The sequence below is a fragment of the Armigeres subalbatus genome, chromosome 2, assembly GCF_024139115.2.
Source record: "Armigeres subalbatus isolate Guangzhou_Male chromosome 2, GZ_Asu_2, whole genome shotgun sequence".
NCBI classification, from domain to species: Eukaryota; Metazoa; Arthropoda; class Insecta; order Diptera; family Culicidae; genus Armigeres; species Armigeres subalbatus.
This window is the reverse complement of record NC_085140.1, coordinates 223,650,415-223,677,190: the sequence shown is the minus strand read 5'-3', so window position 1 is coordinate 223,677,190 and position 26,776 is coordinate 223,650,415. Positions and strand designations below refer to the sequence as shown.

General features: G+C 39.6%; 1 protein-coding gene across 7 annotated transcripts in view; it reads left to right on the top strand.

The window, feature by feature from the left end:
- The window catches only part of LOC134211754 (GTP-binding protein RAD), a 96,142-nt gene that overhangs the window by 24,032 nt on the left and 45,334 nt on the right, over window positions 1-26,776 (top strand). For 6 of the 7 annotated variants that reach the window (XR_009979083.1, XM_062688935.1, XM_062688934.1 and 3 more), the window contains exons 2-5: window positions 60-346; window positions 2,550-2,688; window positions 11,028-11,060; window positions 16,079-16,198. Coding sequence is in view for 6 of the 7 variants with exons in the window: in XM_062688935.1 (XP_062544919.1) it covers window positions 140-346; window positions 2,550-2,688; window positions 11,028-11,060; window positions 16,079-16,198 (499 nt within the window). In the remaining variant the exon portion in view is untranslated. The remainder of the gene's footprint in view (window positions 1-59; window positions 347-2,549; window positions 2,689-11,027; window positions 11,061-16,078; window positions 16,199-26,776) is intronic. The other variant, XM_062688940.1, reaches the window with a different exon arrangement.

Here is a 26,776-nt window from a genome sequence, read left to right as displayed (position 1 = left end):
TTTATTTCTGAGCATAAACCTATTAATCTATGTTCTAATACTAATCATCTTTGTTCTAGATTTACAAAAGCTGGAAGTTGGAATCAAGGACTTTTTTGTATCTAACAACAAAGTGACGATATTACCAAACTCGTAGTTTATGCCAATGGCAGACGATATCCCACCGAACAAGCGTCCACCGTACAAAAAACGCAGCTCATCAATATCGGCACCAGCATGTGCAAGTATGGAAACCATAGTGAGTCCCCCATCAGAGGGGGGCACGCCTGATAGTGGAACACCAGGAAATAGACGAAGGAGACCAGCTACGCGATCCCAAAGTGCTCGTATAACTGGCCCGAGATCGGTAAGTACCGCGTAGCGTGATGATAGCGCAGAAAACAGTCATTTTGTCGAATTCGTCAGTTCCAACCCAAACCCTCAATAAAAAAGAAGATTAATCCACCTAGCGGCCTTTCTTGTGCATCAGAAAATTTATTGAAAAAAATAACATTAGAAAGGTCAAAAAAAGTCCTTAACGCTTTCCAGGAGGGGCCGGTTTTGGCCAGGGGGGTAATATGCGGTGCATCGCGCCTCCTCTGCATGTAGTATGAAGCAAATGTAAATAAACAATCCCACATTTTTTTCGTTAGTCAGCAATAGTGTAGGTTAACCAATATCTTACAAGATTCCAGTTCGAAAAATGTTACACTTGCCAAGCGGGGTGGCCCAAGGTGGCCCGCCTTTCCCAAGCGGCGAGGCCCGGATAATACATCTTAGGTAGGCTTGATTTGTTCGTGGATGACAGGCTTACTCCCCCCTGGTTTTGGCACCATCTGGAACCATGCATATGTCGCAGGAATTGAGTCCAAAAAAGAATGAAAAGTCTGTCACTTATCATTTCATACGATATCACAGATAACAGACATCCAGGTTTGAACAAATACAGTATCCTCCGCTCATCCGGGCCTCACAAATCCGACGACTCGTTATGTCCGGATTTCGCTAATTCGGAATTTTCCGGATTAGAAAGTATAAACACCCACTTAAACACATTATGCTGTCAGTTTTCAAACTTGTGCTATGATTTTGTTTTGATACATTTTTATGGATTTGACAGTCGGATTTACGAGAGTAACTTCGATAGTCTGGCCATAAATTTGTCGGATTAGCGGGGGTATACTGTATTAACTAAAAAACTGTGTAAATAAAAGTACGTTAGAAGACTAACTGTGGCAATACGTTGTTTGGTGGCGCTAGGTGTCATTCATGGCGTCATGCGTACCAGCCGTCACATTTTATCAAATCAAATATTGCGCGCCAAAATGATACCAAGCTTGCCGCCCTTGCCGCCTCTTCCAGCACGTGGTAACTGTTGATGTTTATTTTTCAAGCACTATGGAACCATATAAAAAACAAATTCTAAAACATGCATTTTCGGTCTTTCAAGCAATCTAATTCGATTATCTCTTAGAGTAAAATCAGCAGTGATTCAAATTGTTCGGGGCTGTCATTTTGAAATCTATTTTTAAATAGAATAAATAGAACCTGTAAATTTGAAACAATACCTAATTTTGAGATAATAGGTATTGTAAAAATCACGGGGATGACAAGCTACACTGAGAAAAATGTTATAGTAGAAACTACCATTTTAGGGGTAATATTGAGAACAGTACCGACGTTTTTCAACCGAAGTGCCAATCGTCTTAAAATAACTAAAATATGCTCTAAATTACGATAAAAATAGTTTATTCAACCGCTTACATGGTTATTCTTACTGAAAATATAGTAAAAATGTGTGGTAAAATCAACTATTTTGTTTGAGTCTATGCTAAATTACAAAATTGAAAATAATATTAGTCAGATTTACTACATTTATGATGAAATTAAGCGATTTGTCCCTTCGGTTGAAAAACGTCGGTACTGTTCTTAATTTTACCACAAAATTGTAATTTCTACTACAAAGTTTTTTTCAGTGTACGCCATCTTTGTCACATCTTTTCTGAATCACCAATACGAGTGCACTGCGAATGCAACATAAACAATTTCGTGGGTAAAAATTATATAAAAAGAATAAAGGCATAGACAGTGCCTTGTGCAAGTAGCATTCTGAAGAATTAAGCAAATAATTTGAACATTCTTAAGTTTAAAGCATGGAATCGAGTGTAAAATATTTTTAATTTATAGTTCGTTTATTTTTTCTCTATTTTATCACGATTGTATTAAGGTTCCCCCAAACACACGCGACGCGATTCTATCGCTTGGCGACAGTGATTTTGTCGCCATTGGTATGGAAGCGTAAATATAACACTGCCTGCAGCGACCCAACGATAGAATCGCGGCGACTAGTTGTCGCCGTCGCGGCGATGAAATCGCTTGGGTCTGGGGGAGCCTTTATGTTGCATTATTGAGTAGAATGGGCGTTTTGCATCATTTCTCCTGTAAAAACGTAAACATTCAAAACTCGCGACACCGGGGGATAAATATATCCCCCAAAAAAGAACGAACAGGCAGCATACATATCAGCATATCGTGCTTGCACAAGTTTTCATATTTTTTTTCTTTCGCAGGTTCGTCGCAAACCTCAACCTCCCTCTACACTTCAAGATTCTAAAAGCCACTGCACTAGCGAGCCAAGATTGAATGATTCTGAAACTCCACCTCCACAAAAACGCCGCGGCTCACAAAGGCGCTCAACACAAAACAATGGTAGCTATATTTCAAAATCTTTTTTTTTTTCAATTTAAGTTTTTCATGTTTAGGTTTACTCTACGTCATAATGGCAAATATTTATCCAGAGTTCGTTCAGACATACATATTAGATCTCTTCATGTTTTCAAAAAGTATCAAAAATTCAACCGGTCAGCCCAGAATCACAATTCTCGCCTAACTTTTCAAAAGGACCTAAGTAACATTTTTTTCATGAATTAATTTGAATAGCACAATCAACAGAACAACATGAAAGCTATTGATTGCAGTGTTTAAATTATTTCATGAAAAAATGTTACTTAGGTCCTTTTAAAAAGTTAAGCGAAAATTCTTATGCTAAAATAGGCCTACTGTAAAATTTTCAGCTAATTCGGATAAAATTTTGAGGTGGCTGTAGAACAACGACTTTTGCGGGGAAACAGTGATTTAACCATTTTAAAGCATGAAAATCACTTTAACATGGTCAAAACGTGAACCACTTTACCATGATACTGTAGGGTCATGGGTTCGAGTCCCATCGAAGGGAAAGTGGTTACCTCCAATACATTTTCCAAATTAATATCTTCCACATAACGTACATATCCACATATGAGTTTTCATAACATTGTAAATTAACGTCCAAGTCGGGTGGTTTAATCCCCGGAAATAGGCAATTACCTTTGATTGAACTGAACTTGAGTTGCGTGCTCTTGCCTACGCAATGCGGTCGGGTCTGAGCTTGACGACCGACTGGCAAATAGCTTACACAACCTCACTTGATCAGTACCGTTGCTGATGAAGAATGTGTATAGTAGACTGGCCCAGATTACTATGGGGAGAAAAAAATGTTGTCGAATTCCACGGGGCACCCCCCAGAATTGTGTCTTCGGGTGAGAAAATCAATCTCTGAAAATTTCAGCTCAATCGCTTGTTGCATAAGCTGGCGCATTTGATTTGAAGTTTGTATGGGGATTTCAGACAAAATGTATAGGAAAATACACCTCCGTCACTCATTCGATCCGGAAATTGGTTCTGATTGCTCGATTGACCTCAGAATTGCAAAAGCGGCAGTTGGTATGCTACAGAACAATTTCACAGAACATTGCATGATGATTAAATAAACTTTTATATAATTTTCGGCTGATTTATTAGGAGCTGATTTGTGTATTTTTGGGTTTTTTGATCGAATCGCATCAGCCGAAACCCATTTAAAAGTTCATTTAATCATCATACAATGTTCTGTGAAATTGTTCTGTAGCATACCAACTGCCGTTTTGCAATTCTGAGCTCAATCGAGCAAACAGCACAGATTTCCAGATACAATGAGTGACCGAGGTGTATTTTCCAACACATTTTGGCTGAAATCCCCATACAAACTTCAACTTAAATGCGCCAGCTTATGCAACAAGCGATTGAGCTGAAATTTTCAGAGATTGATTTTCTCACCCAAAGACACAATCCTGGGGGGTGCCCCAAGGAATTAGACAACTTTTTGTTTCCTTGGCCAGTCTAGTGTATAGCCGCCAGACATTCTAAATACTCACGCTCCTCTAATGTGGACGTGTACAATACACATGTGGAAGTATTGGCTTGAGAAATGGATTGCGAGTGATTTGACTATGCGTCCAATTTGGGAATCTCGAGCTCGTTCAGTAGCCGCTAGGTTGCGAAGGCCGACGGAGGTCCTTCGTAGCTTAGTTGGTTAAAGCACCAGTCTAGCGTACTGTAGGGTCATGGGTTCTGAGTCCCATCGAAGAGAAAGTGGTTACCTCCAATACATTTTCCAAATTAATATCTTCCACATAACGTACATATCCACATATGAGTTTTCATAACATTGTAAATTAACGTCCAAGTCGGGTGGTTTAATCCCCGGAAATAGGCAATTACCTTTGATTGAATTGTTATTCGTAATTTTTTTGAATTTCGGCGAACGATTCTTATTTTTTTTTGACGGAAAGTTCTTCGAAATTTAGACGGGATGAAATTTTCAAGGAAATCATCGGAATTTTCACGTGACGTTCTTTACAGTATCAACGGGAAGTTTTAGAATTATCCATCTGAAAATTCTAAGAAATTTCTTCAGAAACTTCGCAATTTACATTAGAAATTCTTCGGACTTCTACAAATTTGAACTGGCAGCGCAAAAAACTGTCGGCGGTGGCGCACATCTCTAGAAGAAGTCAAATCCACTGAAGATTCCACTAGTTGACGAGATCTGGTTATAGCAGCCGTAAACAGAAGATTAAATTTGATTTTGTTTAGTTTGATTTTGTATTGTTTTGAGGGTTGCGGAAATTTCTATTAAAATCTACTTGAAAATGTGAAATTTTGATCTACGTGATTCATGGATAGCCTCTATGTAGATTGTAGAATAAGCTCAACGACCTTACCAAACGACCTCATCAACGTCAGCAAAAACAAATCGATGGATGTGAACGCGGTGACTCCACTTCACAGTACCCGTGCAATCTGTGAAGAATATTGAAAGTTTCCAATATCTGATAGCCAAATGCTGTCAAACGGCGGTACTAAGATCGACATAGGCGCAAGAAGACAAAGGCTGCCTTTGCGATTTTAAGAAATATCTGTAAGACAGCCAGCCAATGCACAAAAATCCTAATATTTAATTCTAATATTAAATCTGTGCTTTTATATGTTAGTGAAACATAGTGCGTATCAGTGAACAATACTCAACTGTTGCAGTTTTTTATCAACAGATGAATACGCTTCATAATTTGAAATCAGTAAACAAGCATTAAACCGGAACCCAGTTGGACATGGTACCCAAAGGCCGAGGACGGTGAATTGAACAACTCAGTTGAATTCAACTGGCTTGCAAAAAGTTGAACATGCCCAAGTAACCAATAAGCCGTATATTCCGCTAAATCGGGCATATAGTGCTAGCAAAACACCGCAGGGCACTTGACTCTTTGACAGTCAATTCGCGAAGTCGAAGCAAAATTCTTCACACAAACAATGACAGTTCTTTATGGGTTTTTACAGTAGAGCAACAGAGAGGAGGAGATGGCGGCCATGTTTCACTCAAACTCTGACAGATAGCAATGGGATTTCCCATAGGAGGGAAGAGCAGAATTTGCTTCGACTTCGCGAATGGTTCTGATGGTTCATTCGTTCTGAAATGTTGCCTTTCATTAATACTGATTTAGAGTATTACCAAAATTTATAAAATATTGCTTCATGTATTCTTGATCGATATACTATCATATGCAACCATAAACGAGATAAGGCTTTGGGACCCAATTCAAGCGACTTGTTTAATTTACTTCCCTTGTCTAAATTCAGCATAAAGGAATAAAGAAAGTGTGCGCTGATGTATACCTGCGTGTTTTAAAGCTGCGTTCACGCGGCGTTTAAAAGACGTTAAGTGGGCATTTAGCCTAAGCAAGGAAAGTTAATATTCTTGTGTTATAATTTCTGTTATTTTACCTCAGTTAGTTGTTAGCTCAGCATCTCTTTGATTATTGATTTAGAAAGTATATGGGTTTTAATATTTCAGCTCAGCATTTAATCTATTTAATCTATATTCTCCTGCTAATAAAATAATGTAAATAATTTTAAATGCTATAAAAAATCTAGAGTCTTTTGCAGTGTGTACTAAAGCTATCAGTACATTCTTTGTCGTTATGACAAATATTTGTTAATTCTGCCTGATATCCCAATCGATGTCTAATCTGTTTGATACACTCTGCCCCACATTAATAGGTATACCGTTTTGACTCAAATCCCGAACATGACTCATATTCCAAACAATGGTTGCTACTCCGTGATTGATCAGAACTGGTGCAAATTGCACTACGATCCAACTGAATAGTGGTTGGGATTTACCATCTATTCTAGAAGTGCACGTTTCAGCAGCTCGCAAATGGTGATCAATAATGGCGCCGGCCATTAGGACTTACAGTCAGTTGGGAAAGGGAATGTTAGTGTGTGTTTATTGTTGCTACTAGAGACCGAGAATACCTCTGCATCTCCACAATTACTACGGGAAGGAAGTTGTGTTAGATGGGTGGGAGAAACAGTTACATAGATCGGGATTCACAATGGAAAGTGATGTGACCTATGCAACTTCTACACACTTAAAATAAATCGCCGAATTCGGTAAAATTTTACCGAAATCTCAACAGCAGAACTGTTCGGTAAATAATTTAACTGATTTTCGGTGATTTTGACAGTTGAGCAATGGAAAAAATTACAAAAATCTGTAAAATAAATTACCGAACAGTTCTGCTGTTGAGATTTCGGTAAAAATTACCGAATACGGTGAAATGAGGTAAGTGTGTACACAACAGTATTAGCATTTCCTTAATTTGTACAATTGTTCATCCTTTGAGAATAAACAATAAATCGCTCAAAGTAAGCGACAAAGTGAGTGTCAATCAGCAATCCTTTTTTTTGCTCTATTCAAGGTTAAATAAGAATGTTCAGCCAGACATATTTAGTTAATTTACGTTTATTTTACATTACTTTCGCGCGAGTGTGTGTGTGTCGCGTGCCGTAACCAGTATGCCGCAATCAGGATCTCACTGGTATTAATGATGCGCCGGTTGGCACTCGTTTTGGGCTTGGGTGCTTTGAGCGGCACACGGTCGCTTCCCAGTCAACATAAAATCGTACATGGTGCAGTACAACATGCTAAATAGAAGACGATATACATACATGTTGACGTTCTAGCGCCCTCAAGCTAACATTTTCAGATTACAAACTCTATGGAAAGAATTACACGAATAAAGCCAAAACGTAAGTGTGTAAGCCAAACGTAAAGCAAGTGTTCGGAATATGAGTCATGTCCGAAATTTGAGTCAAAACGGTACACCCCATATTTTAGGATAACACTTTTTTGTTGCACCGAACTTTACATTTTTTTAAATTTGGATTCAAAGGTTGAATTAACAATGTTTAACAAAGTTTGACCAGCCTACTTCATTTGTACAATTATTTAAAAATAAATATGTAAGAAATGGTGTCCCACATTAAAAGGTACACTTAACAAAAATGCGTTTTTTTTTTGTTTTCAATCCTTTTCACGTGAGATGAAGCATCTAAACCGTTGGAAACTAATAACCATCGTTTCTATAATTAGGTATATAACGTGTTTAGATAAAATATATTTGTATGGTACGGAGTATTTTGACACCTTTGGATTATTACTAGCACTTGCTTTCAAACGCCGGTTTCAACTTAAACAACATGTTTAATTTCATAGCTAATTGAAATAGTTTATCCTTAAGATCTTCCTTACTGGAAACCGTAGAAAATATTTGAACTAGACCCGTCTAGACTAGAACGTCACTTATTGAAGTTTATATCATGCTTAGAATTTGAATCAGAGCAGTTTTTAATGCAATTTTATTGACATTTTTGGCATTTTTCCTGATTATCTTTCATAAACATTTAAGCGAAATGTTTTTATTACATGAAAATATTGAAAAGCTCGGTTGAGTTTGTTTTCCTGCTGAGATCAAATATTCTATTTATAAGGGTTGCCTCATGAAACCTCATTTTTTTTTCTAACAACCTGAAATATTGAAAAAGCACGTTATTTCTTCAACACGAAACATCTATCATGATATTGATAACACACTTTGGCTTCAAAGTAAATATATGATAAAATTGTGTAGGTATAAAAAATAAAGACGCACACAACATATCTCAAGCCCTTCAGACAATATGTTGGTACTGCAAACTTCACATTTCAACGATAAACGCGAGTATAGACACTATAGGTTCCATAGACGAGCGGAGGAACGGTTGGGTCATTTCGATTAAGTGTGTTCTTCCACTTTTTCACCGTGTACCACGTGAATTTGACGTCACGCGCTCCGTTGCTTGGATTGCAATCGTGACGTCATGCTCGTTTGGCTACACTAACTGACAGTTCGTTTGGCTACACTCGCCTTCGCCTCAGCTCGTCTATGGAACCTATAGTGTCTATAAACGCGAGTTATTCCACGAAAATGTGATTAGTGATGACATAAATTCATGTTCTGCCAGGGCCTGCTCTTTTTCCAAACCTAAACTCTATTTAGAATGTTTTCGACATGATATATATATATATATATATATATAGCCTGTAATAGCCCTTACAAAAATTGATTTAAAGTCCGAAAAAAGAACATGGGGGTGCTTATTTTTGATTGCCGTGGTCCCTTATTTGTAACACTACTAGGTTCTAAAACAATTGCAGGAAACATTTGACGTTTAACTTAAAGTCTGAGCGTGTGTTACAAGTTACACGTGTGGTAACTTGCAACAAGCATGTTTTTCGTTCCTTCGAATCAATCCAATCTTCGGCGAAGTTAGATGCATAATGTATTCTATGCGTTCCCATTAAGAAATGGGTTGGGGTACTTATCTTTTTGACTGCTTAATTTGTAATACAATGACTTTGAAAGTGAAAAGTGTTGCAAGTAACCCCATTTGACGGTATCGACGTGCTATTTTTCATCATAAAATCCAGCTTTTCGCGCACGGTAATGGCGGTTCTGTGGGTTTAAAAGTGTATTCGTCTCTGTACTTCTTTGACATCTGGCTTGGGTTTGACATTCCGTTTTCCTCCTGTTCCAGGATAAGGGGAGAGGGTAATCGAATTGTCAAACCCAAGTCAGATGTAAAAGAAGTACGGGGACGAATACACTTTTAAATCAACAGAGCCGCCATTACCATGCGCGAAAAGCTGAATAGCTATATCTCGCTTAACTTTTCAAAAGGACCTAAGTAACATTTTTTCATAAATTTGTTTGAATATTGCAATCAACAGACCAATATAAAAGCTTTTGATTGTAGTACTGTTAGTAGTAGTAGTAGTAGTATAGTAATATTATAATCCTAAAGGCTCGATAAACATCCACTTATTTAATTGGTGTAGATCCCAGAGCACTGGTAGAGGCTTTTGAGCCCTTCAAACGGGAGACTGGTAGAATAGGGCTGATCATACATTTTGTCTTTACAAAGTACCTGGTGGCTGACACACAACGGGGTTAGTCCCTAGGTGAAAATGAATGAGATACGATTTGAGGTTTTCGACGAACTCATATATCTTGAAAAAATCGTTACATGTGATAATGAGTTAGCCGCGGGGTGAAAAGACGTGTTGCGGCTGCAAGTAGGGCTTTCTACGGTTTGCATAGCCTGCTAAAGTCTCGCAGCTTGCAGAAACGGACACATCCCGGTCTGTATACATCGTTGATTCGTCTAGTCGCCTTGTATATCCATGATGCATAGACGTCAAGGATGCAAACTATCAAATTCTCGGAGTGTTCGAGCGGAAAATACTGCGCTCAATACTTGGCGGCGTGGTGGAAAATGGTGAATGGCGCAGACGCATGATTCACGAGTTGTATCAAGTGTATAATGCAACGTACACACCAGTCAAGCAGTTTGACGAACATTGACTCCACCCCCAAGAAAATGCTTCGGTTGCTGCTTTGTTGGAACGTGTGTGAAGTTGTTCGAACAACCATTTGACAGTTGGCGGCTCGGTTGGAAAAAATTTAAACGTTTTGATTTTGGTTTGAGTTGTTGGGGGTGGAGTCAAGGTTCGCCGAACAAGTTTGAGCATTTGTAGTGAAGTTGCACAAACCCCCATATATTTTTTGATGGTTGGTGCTCAAGTTGGCGCTTCGGTCGTTCGTGTGTGATATTGTTGGTCGAATAAATTGATTGTTCATGCTGCTGTTGGTAAAACTTGATGGATGTTTGAATAAACGAGAGGTGGAGTCAATGTTGGTCAAACTGCTTGACCGTGTGTACGTTCCATAAAAATGTAGATATTGACAGGTTAAAAAAACGGTAGATTACAGTCGGCAGGAAATGTAGTGTGTATGTCGAAAGAGAAACCAGCAAAAGTTATCGATCGCAATCGAGGAAAATGTGCGTGAAGCCGGTGTGCTGGGAGACTGATTATTAGCGACCCAAGAACGAGCGACCTGGAATATGAGAATACATTCGATTTTGCTTCGGGCAACACGGAGTGTACGACCATCATAGGTACCAAGGTAGGTACCAAAAACGATGTTGGGTGGATTGCAAATGTACCGCGTATGACAGGCGCTTCAGTCTCCTGATATGAACACGGCCAATCGCGAACTATTTTTTTTCACACACTGACCGCACATGGCACAAAGCAGGATTTTGTGATTATTCAACTTTATACTGTTTTCCAAACATATATATTTTCTTGATTTCATATCAAAATGATTTTATCAACCCACAAAAGAAAATCGCCATAGTCTTACTAGATCATTAATGCAAAATCAGACTTTTTCTATGAGTGTACTTCAGTAATCGATTTTATTCATTTATTTAATATACTATTATGTGAAAACCTCTCTTTACAGGTAGAAGGATTCAAAATGTTAGAATACAATTAGGTATGGCTGATAAACCTACTTTTTTCACCCTTCCAAGCAGTGTTGAAAAATGTCATATCATGTCATGAGAAATGGATGGATGCAAAAAAATTATATGAATTTTCAATATTTCAGGGGAGGTTTCATGGAAGATGGTAGTACCAGTAATACTGGAAACTCGATTTTTTATATTTTTATGTTTTTAAATTGCTTTATTTTTGTTGATTTTTTTTACCAAATTATTTTCATGACACGAAATGACATTTCTCATCATTGCTTCCAAGTAGGCAGATTTTGTTCAATGTCAACCATCCTCTCTAGGTTGTGTTCCCCTGGCTGTGTTGAATATTCTTTTAATGTAGTGTAATGTTGTACTTTTGTTTATATACATAAAATTTTTGATGGGTCACCCTTTTTTTCTTCTTCTTATTCTTGTTGGCATTATATTCCCCAGTTGGACATTGCCGCCGCGCTGCTTAGTGTTCATGCAGCACTTCCACACTTATTAACCGCGATGTTAAAATTTTTGCATTCGTATATCATGAGGATAACACGATGATACTTTTATGCCCAGGGATAAAGACAATTTCCAAACCGAGACAATTTCCAAACCGAAAATGGCCTCAACCGGCATCGGGTATCGAACTCAACATGATATTCCTTTATGGCTGAATATTATTGTTTTTTCGATGTTCCCCTATAGGGAAAGGTGAGGAGACTTGATCCCCGGGGAGACTTGATCACCCCCTGTGTGGATAAATAATAGCGCTAGACCCTTTGCGAATGCGCCTCGAGACTAAGGGAACGACGGCGCATTGTACGTTGGATAGACAGCGAGAGTTGAAAGTAAACAACGTGGCTTCTGCACATGATTGCCCCAAGTAAATTTATTATTTTGTACAATTAGAGTAAAATCAGTAGTGATTCAGTTTCATTCTATATTTTCGACCACTATTCTAGTTTGAATCTGGAGCAAAATAGAACAAACTCGTTAGTTTCCCCAGCAGTATTCCATTCATGTTTTTCAAATTTTCAATTTCATGAAATCACTATGTTGCTACCAAGAAAGGCGCCGTAGCTGCAAAGTGGATTGATCCGTAGATAAAAAGACACGTTCATACACCAGAACAATTGAAAAAAAAATTGAATCTCGTGATTCATTCGTGGTTCAAATCTGCAGAAAATAGAACGGAGCGTTATGCCAGTTTTATTTTTTTTGACAGTTGACTGGTATAAAAAATGAATCTAGAACAGCTGCTGAGAGAATTATTGTTTCAGATTCATATTCAAACTGATAGCCCCGAACGATTTGAATCACTGCTGATTTTACTCTTAAACCTAAATTATAATTATAAGTTGCATTAGTGGATTTATAAAAAAAAAAGCCGTTGAAGTTCCTTATGAGGTTACAAGTTCTGCATAATAGCTGTATTTGGTTCGATAAGCTACAGAATAACCACCTTATGATCAGATAACCTATACTATAATATTAGCTGAGATCAGTAAACACTAAACCGTATACACCCATAGAAGAAAACTAATTTTCGAGTTCACGGACTAGCGCACCGAACCATGGAAAAGTTTTTTCTACAATCTCGAAAATTAATATACGGCTCGAGTGATCTGTATCCCCTTGAGTTGCGATGGCGAGTATAAACCAAGGATGCAAAGCGTGCAACCGTCCGAACCATGCCGAGGATATGGTCGCGTGTGACGTTTGTGGTATGTGGTTTCATTTCACATGTGCAGGCGTGAGTGAATCAATTTGCGAAAAACCGTGGCAGTGCGGCTATTGCTCCAGCCGAGCTCTCAGTGTAGATGGATCACGACAATCAGTGCATTCGAACAGATCTAGTGCGCAGCTTCGACTGAGGCAACTCGAAGAGGCCAAAGCTTTGGATGACAAATTGCGACTCCAACAAGCGGAGTGTGAGCGTGCCTATCTGGCCCAGAAACATCAGCTGGAAGCAGAAATAGTAGCAGCAAAATCAGTAGCAGGAGGTCAGCGGAGCGCAAAAAGCAACAAGAGTCATCGCAGTCATAGAACCCAAGTTCAGCTATGGGCAAACCAGACATTAGATACTCCAGAGAAGCCGGAGGACGGACATGTGGCTGCCACCACATCTACTCCTATTTGTTCCAGCGGGAATGTGGGTTTAACTGTGCCCGTTGCACAATGCAACGCCATTCCACACACAGTGGTGACGTCAGTAACAGGATATAATAACTATCAGCATCAAGCGTCGAGCCAACTGGTGCAAGAAGCGGGTTTGGCGAATGACATTCGGCAAATTCCCGTTTCTGAAGTTCAATCAGTACATTTCGATATGCCCCAATATTCAGCACAACAGCAAACCAACCGCCATCGTGGTCAGTGGGACCAACATTCATCAGATCGTTCTGCACAGAAACTCCAACCGACGGTTCAGTCAGGGATTGCGGAGTCATCTGTGTTCAGTAACCAACCTACGGTGGGTAGTTCAGCGCCTACACATGGCCAAATCGAAGGTGAATTTGCAGTGTCAAACGAGAATGTTCAGCAAAAGCTAACGCATAAGCAGATCCCGTTGAATTTCAGTCGCAGCTTACCCACAGAACCAGTTCAATGCGGCCCAGTGCAAGAACGATGGGCTCAAAGCGAAAACGCATATTTCACGAGTGGTCAACAGCAGATACCACGAAACCGTTACCCTGGTACTACTTCAATTGACGTTCCCATACTTTCAAACTATGCTCCTCAGCCGACATACTGCACCGGATATCCTATTCCGAGTTCGTCTACTTTCGTACCGGTGTCCAGTAATCAGGTGGTTTTACCAAGAAGTCAAGCATCGCAAATACAGTTGGAACAGAATATGTATCATCTACCCACAACATCTGCCCCTCAGTTCCCGATCAACAACCAAGTTTGCGGTACCGGCATGAGTAGCGTACTAACTACGCAGCAGCTTGAAGCACGACAGGTAGTATCTACAGGACTACCGAAATTTGCTGGAGATCCTTTAGAGCCTATGTTTATCAATGCTTTTGAATCCACTACAGCCATGTGTGGAATTCAGCCGGATGAAAATCTTGCTAGATTGCAGAAGAGCTTGATAGGAAGCGCTCGGGAGAAAGTGCAGAGTATTTTGACATTGCCAGCTGCGATTCCAGAAATCATCAATACTTTGCGAGATGAGTGCGGTAGACCAGAGCAGTTGTTACATTGTTTACTGGTGAAAATAAGGAATGCTCCTTTACTTGTAAAAATTGATTTTGCTTAATTTTTGACGTCCTTTGCACCAGTTGTCGCACTAGTGGTCCCAATTTGGCCATAAGAAAACAATGGGATTTGCCAAATAAGGAACCAAAATTAAGAATAGTGCCATAACTGGTGCATGCGTTCCTATTATGGATTTATCAATTTTGAGGATTATAACAAATTTTATAGGAGTTTTCACAGCTGTTCTAAGGAACAGGAAGTAAAACCTTTCGCTTGATATATAAAATCCAACCACATGCCTTTCACTTATTTTTTAAAAATTTTTGTTCTTATGTATAGCGAAAATTCGGTCCTAAAATGAAGAATCGATATTCGATTTTCTTGCATGGAACGATGAAGTTTTTCATCCTGAACGCGTCAGTTTTTCTTTTGACTTAGAAATCGAAAGGAACATTGTTTAATTTAAAATTTAAAAATAGATGAAAAATGCTTCCTCAACATTTTTGGTCTTGTTTGACGTACGGAATAAAAGGAATGAAATGATTCAAACGCACTAGTAAAACACCGCAGGGCACTTCACTCTACCTTTGACAGTTAATATATGGGCCTGACGTTTTGGGCTGATGGTTGATTCGTTCTGAAATGTTGCAAAGCCCAAAATTTCCTTAAAATGTCTTAAACACAGAAATATTATTTTTACTGATTTAGACATTTACCAGAATTTTTATAACATCGGTTCAAGTATTGTCGGCGTTCCACCAAGTTAGAATTCGGAAGTCGGGACTTCCGAACCGAACTTTCTTCCGAAGTTTTATCTGTCAAACTAATTGATGCGTTGTTTAGCGCATCTTTAGGCGAATCCAGCGCACTACTTCCGAAGTTGGGAAAGTTGCCTTCATCTGGACAAAATTCCAACTTCGGTATAAAAAGCGTATAAATTTGTTCCGGGTGGACAATATTCTTGACCGGTGCACTATAGTTTGCAACCAGGGCTTTAGGACAAAATTGGTACACCCACCCTATATGATATTTATACCCTGATCGTGAAATATTAAATGTTTAAAGTTTGCCTAAATAAACCGCAAAAAAATACCGAAATTATTTTATAAAGTTCCGTGACTGTAATATAGAAGAATTGATATCATTCGGTCCAATGGACCGAGTTCATCATTGACGTTTGAGCGGTGCGCTGTTTACCAATAATGAATACTTTTTCATTCGTCGAATTCATTCATTTGGCAGTAAACAGCGCACCACTCAAACATCAATGATGAACTCGGTGCATTGGACCATTATGTATTTCGTTCGTCTTCATCCATTCGCAGTACAAGATTTCGAATGGTGGTATACTTGCTCATCGAGTATGCCTTGTCAAACGGAATGTAAACAGAGACATTAAGGGCCGATCCCCACGTAGCGTTTTTTCAAGCTGCCTGCACGCCGCGTCAACGCAAGGAACCCAGCATCAAATGTAGTCGTGCATCGTTTATTTTTAAACTAATAATTTCAAGCTAAAGCTAGGCTGAATCATAAATTACCTTAATGTTTCTATAATGTATTTTACTTAAATGCACTGGAGTCGTCTTACACCCCTTTACTCGGAATTTCCCCAGATGTTTTTTACGTGGTTTTTCGAAATCGCCAGGAAATATGTGAAAATCACGAAAAAAAACTAGCCAAGTAACCATTAAGCACTACAATTCACCAAATCAGCCATATAGTGCACCTAGTTTTTATAGATTAGTGCATGCAGTAGTTTTCAGTAAATAAAATTAGCTACAAGAAATAACGTTCGCGCTAAATAATGACAACTCAATAAACCAATGTTTTCCTGCAGCTTCTAGGAAGTCGAATGCATTTTTGGATGTGCCGCAATTGAATATCCAAAATCTCCAAATAGATGATCAGGACGATGATGATAACTACAGGCTCAGAACATTCAGCTCTTCAAAGCAGGGTAAGTTGTATTTATATTTAGCAACCAATTAACAATACAGATTTCCCCGTAACACCTGGGTAGATCACTTTTGTGTATAGATAGTAGAATCTATAGATGAGCGAAAGCATGACTGAGTCGATTTTTTTGCCCGTGCACACGCGCATATGACGTTACAGCCCTTAACGTTTCCATTGAAATCATGACGTCATGCTCGTTTGGAGACACGTTTGACAGTTTGTTTGGAGACAGAGGATTTATCTTCGCTCATCTATATATTCCACTATCTATACTTTTGTGTAGTGTACGATCTACCAAATCGAGCTCTAATATAAGCCATTTTTCGATGCTGGGTAATAAGTAGTAGGCCAAATGTTGAACGGCTAAAATTCTTGCCTATTGTTGAACACCCAAAAGAAATGCACGTGCGTTCAACAATAGGTGAACCCGCATAATTCTAAACCATTCATAGACATTATCTCTCACTATTGTCGACATTTCCTGTTAATGTAAAATAATTATATACATAAACTTTCACACCTGGATTCTTTGTCGCAATAGATAAGTTCGTTGTCTCCTGGGAAAGTTTGGATCTTTCGTAGACCTCTAAATATCATATCACAAAGTTTCATATAAAAGCATGAGCATATATCGGTTTCCGTCCACTGCTACTTTAACGTCATAAAGTAGAACCATAATATAGAACATCAAGTACGTCTAAGTTGTATAAAACTTAACTCTTGCAACCAAAAATTCATTAGGAAAAAGGACCGCATGCTATTAAATTTAAACAAAAATAAAAAGGGTAAATCATATTTAGTTGGCTAAAATAGATGGTAGAATATTACGCATTGCAAGAAAAATTGTTAGTCCTGGAAAATTCAAAGCGCCTCCAATGAATAGGTTAAATCACTACTTGGGCCTATGGACCCGGTTCCCGGCTCACTACACAGAAAACTAATGATTTATACTGTTTGGAAGCCGTAGGTTTATGATTGATGATTTTTAAAAAGTCTCCCATTTATTTTTCACAATACTCAATATTTTTCAATCACTTATTTTACTCCTAATTGATCCAATTGTAGAAAACAAAGATGTAGATTTCAAAATTTCGCTCTCCGATGCCACACCACTGAGCCGGAGTGATTCTTTCCACTTTTACAAAGCGGTTCTCCGATAAACACCTACCTGAAAATCGTCACAGTGCTCGATATAGCCATTGCTTGAAGCTGTTAATCACCACACCATAATTCTAAACACACGCACTTCAATTATTCCTATTTGTTCGTTTCACTAGAACTTATTTAAACATATTAGAATACATTTTAAAATGTATTCTCAAACCAAACAAAAATTTACCTCGGCCCAAGAACTTCTAGCCGCACCGTGCTGCCAAAAAGCCAGGATTATGAAAACGATCCTTCATCGTTAATAGGAAAATTGTCTAATACGTTGACGCTATCATATTATTTTTAATTCTCTCGACTTCAAAAGGTGAAAACAATATTGTTTTTAAGTATTTGGAAGAAATTTGGATGAGTAAATATATCTTCTCAACCGAATAAAAATGATTATGAATAATACCATCTGGCATCTTGCTGTCGTGGAACGTGCATATTTTTGTTTACGTCGCATTTTCTACCGTCCCGAGAGAGAATGAGAGTAAAATGTTGAGAGATTGAGTGAAATTTTGCTTAGGCCGGGAACTGGTTTTTATGTATGCCGGAATGGCAATTGCTATGACTGAAATGAGTGCTGCACCTCGTTAATTTAAATCAAATAAAAGCTTTTTCGAACGATATTTAGCACGAATAGCTATTTTTAAGCAAAAGTGAACCCCAATGCAGTATTATACATCCCACAAAATTCAGGAAAAGTTGCTTCCTGTCATAAATATCAATTAAATAATGCAGTCGTACGCATGTTAGGCCGGGAATGGGGTAAGAAACCCTATTTTCCGGGTTTTTGATCAAAGGCAGCTAATGCTAAATTTGTGATGTTTTGTTTATATTTATATCTATGACATTTCTATATTCAACTTGCCTAGGACGTGGTTAGGTTTTAACAGAGAGCTCTTGTAATTTTCGATGTAAAGCTGCTTGTATCAGTTGGGGGAGGACCTACCACAAGGCTGACCAAAAAAGGCTGTCCAGAGTCAGTTAGCCGCTGATAAAACCAATCATTATGAACACATTTTTTTAAGGGCATGAAACTGTATGACATTCTTCTGAATTTGATATTTCTTTGATTAACTGTTTTGAGCACTGAGCCGCTAAGCGACCAGTCCTATATACTTCGGGTTAGTGCTGATGATCAGTCCTTACATGTTATGTACGCGTGTAAACACGTCATTCAACTTTCTGGGCTTCATGACAGTTGCTTTGGCATCATGTTCAATCCAACGCACACTTTGTATGATTTGTTCTATGTGGGGATTGCCTTCTGCGCGTTATTTCCGCGAAGCTATCCAAATTTTTCTTTTTCTCCGTAATAAGATGAAGCAAATCTTTTTTTTGTGTCTTTATTAGGGAGGCTTTCAGCCCTTGGCTGGCACCCCTCCGAGCTAATCTTAATTTTTAAATGTTCTTTGATAAAACTTATTTTACTTATCGCCATAGTCAACACTTTTGATTAGAATCTTATTGGTTTAAAAAAAAACTAGTTTTATCGCTGACGACACCTTTGAAGTTGAGAAGTATGTGTTTGCCGAGATGTTATACACAGAATTCCGTTTTTACACGATTTTGTTTCTGTCGTATTTTTGATCGTGTGGTTTTAATTCTTGGCTGTGCATATGCACAGCACATGTTTCGAATTGAACAAATTGATATGAAATTTGCGAAAAAGATTCCACGTGTCTTGGAGGGACTCGAAGCCTCAACCTCCTACTCTCTAGATAGGCGTGATAACAGTTTTGTTTCTGCTCTCGTCTCGTACAGATGAGCGCAGATGTGCTTGATTGTGGTAGAAATTTATTTGTCAGCAGCAGAGAAAGCTGTATGAATATAGTCAAGTGCGCGCTTTGTTGTTCGGTCGTACGACGGTGATGCTGTTATGACGATTTGTTCGTTCAATAGGAATGGCAAATACAATGGATGAACACATTGTGAATACTGTTCGATTCCAATTTCCAGCGGCTAGTCCACGTCCAACATGAACGGAGATCGGGAACTTCCGGAAACAGTTGGATACCAACTTGGCGGACATGGAAGCGGCCTACAGAACGGCACATGAACGGTCGGTTTTCATTAAGTTCATCTCTCAGAAAGCAATGAAGCAGTCGCTTAAGAAAAATACGGAGCCAAAACAATTTCATTACTCCACCGGAAAATCGGTAGAGGTACGGATGTCAATCGCAGGTAGCAATATGAAATACATACGTGTTTTCGATTTGCCGCCGGAGTCAAGTAATAAAAGCTTGTCGATGGCACTTGGGCGATTTGGAAATGTGGAATGTTTAACAAGGGAAAAATTTCCCACGGAATCTGGCTTGGGACATATGTACACTGGTGTGCGTGGTGTATACATTGACCTGAAAGAGGAAATACCGCCATCGCTTAATTTCGGTGGCCGTAAAGGAAGAATATATTACGACGGTCTTCAGGATGTGTGTTTTCTTTGTCGGGCTGCGGGTTGTTGCGAAGAGGTGATCGGAAACCGAATCTTTCAGCAGAATTAGACAACTCATCATTTGCCGATTGATCAGCTACAAAGCTAGGAACATTTATTATTAAAACATATAAATGATAACTAAATAATACAATAAAACACTTACATATTCGGTGACAGAATACACTTCAGATCATCTCTTCACTACTATTCAATTGCATCTGAGTAAGCAATTATGTCAGATAAACAATAGCTTACAATTAAGACGCATTTAGAGATGATCGATTTATTTAAATCTATGGCGCGTAAATTTGCGCAACACTCCCCGCCGTAACACTTCATGTTAATGCAAGTTTTACAAATGTCTAATTGATTTATGTATTTTTCTAGCATCCCTAAATTTTACTGTAAGAGCGTTCTGTATAAGAAAATTGAATTGATATTTCGCAGGATATTACTCATCGTTATGCTTTGGAAATATATCTGTGTTGATTCGTAAAGAAACCAGAACATGAAATTGCCCTGTGGTAGATATTCTCTTGCTCTTCCGTCGTTTCATTTCTAACCGTATCAACACTCCATTGCACAGAAGTCTCGATGTACTTTTTCCCTCGTTTTGAAACTTAGGTACGCGTTAATGATACGTAGGTACCTATCTCTTGTGTGGATATTTACATTTCATCAGAGTAATGTTCATTTCTGTAGCGGCTTATGTCGGACCGTGTTGGCAACAATTCGGCAGATCTCCGTGCATCTCGCGGTGGAGATCTAGTTTGAACTTTGGTCCCTTCATCGTTCCTATGGCGCAATCATCCGATGAACACCACATTGATGAATGAAAGGCGGCGAATATCTTTGTAGTGTTGCGAAGAGGTGATCGGAAACCGAATCTTCCAGCAGAATTAGACAACTCATCATTTGCCGATTGATCAGCTACAAAGCTAGGAACATTTATTATTAAAACATATAAATGATAACTAAATAATACAATAAAATACTTACATATTCGGTGACAGAATACACTTCAGATCATCTCTTCACTACTATTCAATTGCATCTGAGTAAGCAATTATGTCAGATAAACAATAGCTTACAATTAAGACGCATTTAGAGATGATCGATTTATTTAAATCTATGGCGCGTAAATTTGCGCAACACGGAAGAATTCTTGCCCACAACGACCCTCTGGAAATCGTAGGAAAGACAAGCCTAAAGACCAATCCCATCCGAGTTCGTATGCTGGGATTGTATCTGGAATTGTACCTGATGAAGACTCAGAATGCGCAGAGGTCATTGTAGATCCGGTGGAAGAAACTTTTGTGGAATCAATGGATAAAGCAGCTACGGAACACTTGGACCTGATCGGAAGAGAAGATCTTGAGAACGAACGCCAATTGGAAGATATAGCGAGTGAAGTGGAAGATGAAGCAAAACGGATACCGTCAGCCGGTTACTTGACTGACTCGGAAAACTACGAAGATGTGACAGATGCCGACCTTCAAGCGATGAGGAACCCACAGGCGAACCAACGAAGAGCCCAGTTTGCGTCTTCCGGTGGCAGTTATAGTTCCCGCCCTAGGAAGAAAATTCGGCGTAAATTGAATTTTTGATTTTGAATAGAATATTAGAATATTTCAAAATATTTGCGGCTCCGTGGAGTTTTTAATTGAACAAATGAGCCTTTTAACCCTTAAAGGCGCAAGGCGATTTTTTTAGAAATCGTCGGAAATATTTTTAACGTAAATAACTATTGAAATTATTGACATTAAACGTATTTTCGGTTTGTTGTTTTAAAACAACATTGCGCATTTAAGGGTTAAATAAATGTCTCAAAAAAATAGGCGTGATAACCCCTACACAACAAGACCACTTAAAGGTCACGTTTGCGGAAAAGCAATCAGAATCTGAGTACCATCCTCCACCGCGGTTAGCTATTTGTTTTTGAATATCTTTCGGATGCTTAACATGCTTAACGTGAACAATCACACTCATCAAATGCTTTAGCCAAGCAAGTCTTTGGCACAGCAGAGTGTGATTGATTCACACTCTATAAAAATCCGCCCAGCCCGTTGTTGGGGGTATAGAGTGTGATGTTCTCGAATAATAAACAAGGTGGTCTCGCTTGACTGTGGATATACAACAGTAAAGCACATGAGAAGATTGGGCAAATTAAGCATTTGAAAGATATTAAATTTGCAAAAAAGCTAACCGCGGTGAACCGATTTTGATTTTTTTTTCCAAAATGGAGAAAAATGGAGAAAAAACAATGTTTTTTCAATAACTCCGGATCGCAATGGCCGATTGCGCCAAAAAATAGCAAAAAAAAAAGAATTCCGCGTCGAATGCAACCTGTTGCAATCAAATCGGATAAGGCTAAGTACAAAAAAGTGTGTCTCACACACATACAGACATCACCTCAATTCGTCGAGCTGAGTCGACTATGGGTATCCGAGCCTTCTATCAAAAGTTCAGTTTTGGAGTGATCCTATAGCCTTTACGTATACTTAGTATACGCGAAAGGCAAAAGCAAAGATGGAACCAAGGGAGGAACATAAAAATCTTTCGTTGACAATAAAACATAAATTGATAATCAGAGATAATGTAGAGCAGCAGGGACTATGTCCAAGGGCTTGACGATCCCTCCCCAGGCCATCTGCGAGTTGTGGGGCTTGCCTAGGATGTGGTGGGGTTTGACAGTGGGCCCTGTTAAACCTCTATAAAAAGCTGCATGTATCCGCAAGTAGGCCCCACCAAAGCGACCGTGTGCCGCTCACAGCGCACAAGCCCAAGTCCTGGTGTTAGGTGGGACGGTAAACAGCCCTGACACGACGGCCCTCCGACGAGACAGGAGGTTTGCGCAGGCCCAATAAGCCGCCTAGAAAACCAATCATTACGAAAAATATAAGAGATAATGCGACTCGATATAATCGGCAAAGACCTAGGCGACGAATACAGGATCACGATTGGAAGCTTGGAACATGGAATTGCAAGTCGCTAGGTTTCGCAGGTTGCGACAGGATGATCTACGATGAATTACATCCCCGCAACTTCGACGTCGTGGCGCTGCAGGAGATTTGCTGGACAGGACAGAAAGTGTGGAAAAGCGGGCATCGAGCGGCTACCTTCTACCAAAGCTGTGGTACCACCAACGAGCTGGGAACCGGCTTCATAGTGCTGGGTAAGATGCGCCAACGCGTGATTGGGTGGCAGCCAATCAACGCAAGGATGTGCAAGCTGAGGATTAAAGGCCGTTTCTTCAACTATAGCATCATCAACGTGCACTGCCCACACGAAGGGAGACCCGACGACGAGAAAGAAGCGTTCTACGCACAGCTGGAGCAGACATACGATGGATGCCCACTGCGGGACGTTAAAATCGTCATCGGTGACATGAACGCACAGGTAGGAAGGGAGGAAATGTATAGACCGGTCATCGGACCGGATAGTCTACACACCGTATCGAATGACAACGGCCAACGATGCATAAACTTCGCAGCCTCCCGCGGAATGGTAGTCCGAAGCACCTTCTTTCCCCGCAAAAATATCCACAAGGCCACATGGAGATCACCTAACCAAGAAACGGAAAACCAAATTGACCACGTTCTAATCGACGGTAAATTCTTCTCCGACATCACGAACGTCCGCACTTACCGCAGTGCGAATATTGAATCCGACCACTACCTCGTTGCAGTATGCCTGCGCTCAAAACTCTCGACGGTGTACAACACGCGTCGAAGTCGGACGCCGCGGCTAAACATTGGGCGGCTACAAGACGGTAGACTAGCCCAAGAATACGCGCAGCAGCTGGAAGTGGCACTTCCAACGGAAGAGCAGCTAGGTGCAGCGTCTCTTGAAGATGGCTGGAGAGATATTCGATCCGCCATTGGTAGCACCGCAATCGCTGCACTTGGCACGGTGCCCCCGGATCAGAGAAACGACTGGTATGACGGCGAATGTGAGCAGTTAGTGGAAGAGAAGAATGCAGCATGGGCGAGATTGCTGCAACACCGCACGAGGGCGAACGAGGCACGATATAAACAGGCGCGGAACAGACAAAACTCGATTTTCCAGAGGAAAAAGCGCCAGCAGGAAGATCGAGACCGTGAAGAAACGGAGCAACTGTACCGCGCTAATAACACACGAAAGTTCTATGAGAAGTTAAACCGTTCACGTAAGGGCTACGTGCCACAGCCTGATATGTGTAAGGACATAAACGGGAACCTTCTTACGAACGAGCGTGAGGTGATCCAAAGGTGGCGGCAGCTAGCTCGACTAGCTCGATATTAGCACAATGTAAACGCTTATTAGCGAAGACAGTTCCTGTTTACATTGTGCTAATATCATGCTAGTACTGTCGGACAGTGCATTGTCCGCTAGAACTAGCGCATATGTAAACGGGCCATAAACGACCTTAATTTTTTCCATAGGATTGTCATATGAAATACATTCCATTAGTGAATCGTATGAAAATCAATAAATTTTCTTGTGACGAAATTTCAAAAGAGAATTTTGTGTGATTCAAACAAATTCACTGTAATGTTGAAAATATTACTAGAGGGAAATAACTACAGAAATCTAAGACCTTCACCAAATTGAAAAAAAATATTAATATGAACTGCAAAATACGGATGAATTTAGCCTATACTTCAAATTGTGTGTTTGGATCTAAGCTACGGCATAAGTGATGTATTTTTGTTGAATTATGTAAATGTTGCAAGAGGTGTTAACAATATTCGAACTTTGCCAACGCCGTATTTTACCCTATTACAAATGATATGATATGAAAATATACTTATTTCTCTAATTTGTCACATATAAACAATAGATATTAATTAAGGAACATATAGAGGCATGTACAAAAAAAAACTTCCTAGAAAGGCAAAAGCATAAAAAGTAAAAGGGATTCCAAAAATGTCTTCAGTGGAATTTAGACAGCAAATGTGAGCAGTTTAACCTTTCCGTCCCCAACGTCTGTTTTTAAGGGCTTTCAAAAATCTAAACTGCTGTAAAAATCGCATTTCTTGACCGATTCTTTCGCAACAAGTTGCATTCCATCCGGATGGATCCCAATTTTTGATTTATAGCAGTTCCGAGGCTATCCACAGTACGGTCCCAGAATTATTCCAGATTCCGTTGGGGTCAGTTGTCCCCGGAATAAGTGGCCATTTACAATTTTAAGTCAAAACAGGTCGTGCGACACCTCAAACTTCATGATTCCACAAAGCAATGATGCAAATGATATTTTTGGGGTTCCTGGCCCACTCGGACTCAATCTGGCCACATCGGTCCCAATCCGGGGACCAACGGAATGGCCATTTTCTAAATTGATTCAAAATAGGTCGTGCGACACCTCAAACTTCATGATTTTTCAAAGCAATGATGGGTATGATATTTTTATGGTTCCTGGCCCACTCGGATCCATTCCGGCCACAATCCGGAGGACCTACGGAATGGCCATTTTCTAAATTGATTCAAAATATGTCGTGCGACACCTCAAACTTCATGATTTTACAAAGCAATGATGAAAATGATATTTTTAGGGTTCCTGACCCACTCGGATCCATTCCGGCCACAATCCGGAGGACCTACGGAATGGCCATTTTCTAAATTGATTCAAAATAGGTCGTGCGACACCTCAAACTTCATGATTTTACAAAGCAATGATGGGAATGATATTTTTATGGTTCCTGGCACACTCGGATCCATTCCGGCCACAATCCGGGGACCTACGGAATGGCCATTTTCTAAATCGATTCAAAATAGGTCGCGCGACACCTCAAACTTCATGATTTTTCAAAGCAAAGATGCGAATGATATTTTTATGGTTCATGGCCCACTCGGATCCATTCCGGCCACAATCCAGAGGACCTACGGAATGGCCAATTTTCTAAATTGATTCAAAATAGGTCGTGCGACACCTCAAACTTCATGATTTTACAAAGCAATGATGGGAATGATATTTTTAGGGTTCCTGGCCCACTCTGATCCATTCCGGCCACAATCCGGAGGACCTACGGAATGGCCATTTTCTAAATTGATTCAAAATAGGTCGTGCGACACCTCAAACTTCATGATTTTCCAAGCAATGATGGGTATGATATTTTTATGGTTCCTGGCCCACTCGGATCCATTCCGGCCACAATCCGGAGGACCTACGGAATGGCCATTTTTTAAATTGATTCAAAATAGGTCGTGCGACACCTCAAACTTCATGATTTTACAAAGCAATGATGGGAATGATATTTTTATGGTTCCTGGCACACTCGGATCCATTCCGGCCACAATCTCCGGATTGTAATCTCCGGGAGGTCCTCCGATGATGATGATGATTCAGCTCAGCTACATACCCCTAGAAAGGTTTCAGCTAGACGAGATTTGTGTATAAGATGAATTATCCAAGATTTTTTTCGATCATTCTTCTGGTAGTTTCACTGGCAGTTCCTCCGGGGGTTTATTTGAAAATTCTCCCGGGAGTTTTTTCAGAAATTCCTCCGGAAGTTATTTCAAGAATTCCTCCGGGAGTTCCACCCAGAGCTTAGAATATTCATATTTATGAAGCAACTTCGGTCCAAATTTTGACAAACATCGCATGAATATTCAAAACATAGAATGACATAGTCAGACGACTACTCCACGAACTCATTCATTCGACTGTCACTGAATGTGTTTATTATGTGCAGAAAAAACATAATTAGCATTGATTATGTTGATGATTACCACTGAAAGTGCCTCGCGGATGAAAATCGGATTCAGTCCTGTGTGATAAATCACTTTACTTATTTGAAACGTGTTCAGATTTCAGATAATTTATCAGTTTGTAAAATGTGCATAAATATTCAATGACTAATATTCAACTGAATATTGACTGTCCAGAGCCGACTATGAATGTGTCGGAAGTGAACTGACAAATGAAGAAAAATGGTCTTCACTAAAAAATTTCGATTATTTTACACTTTGGTTCCACCAGTAGCTCTTCCAGGAAATCATTTA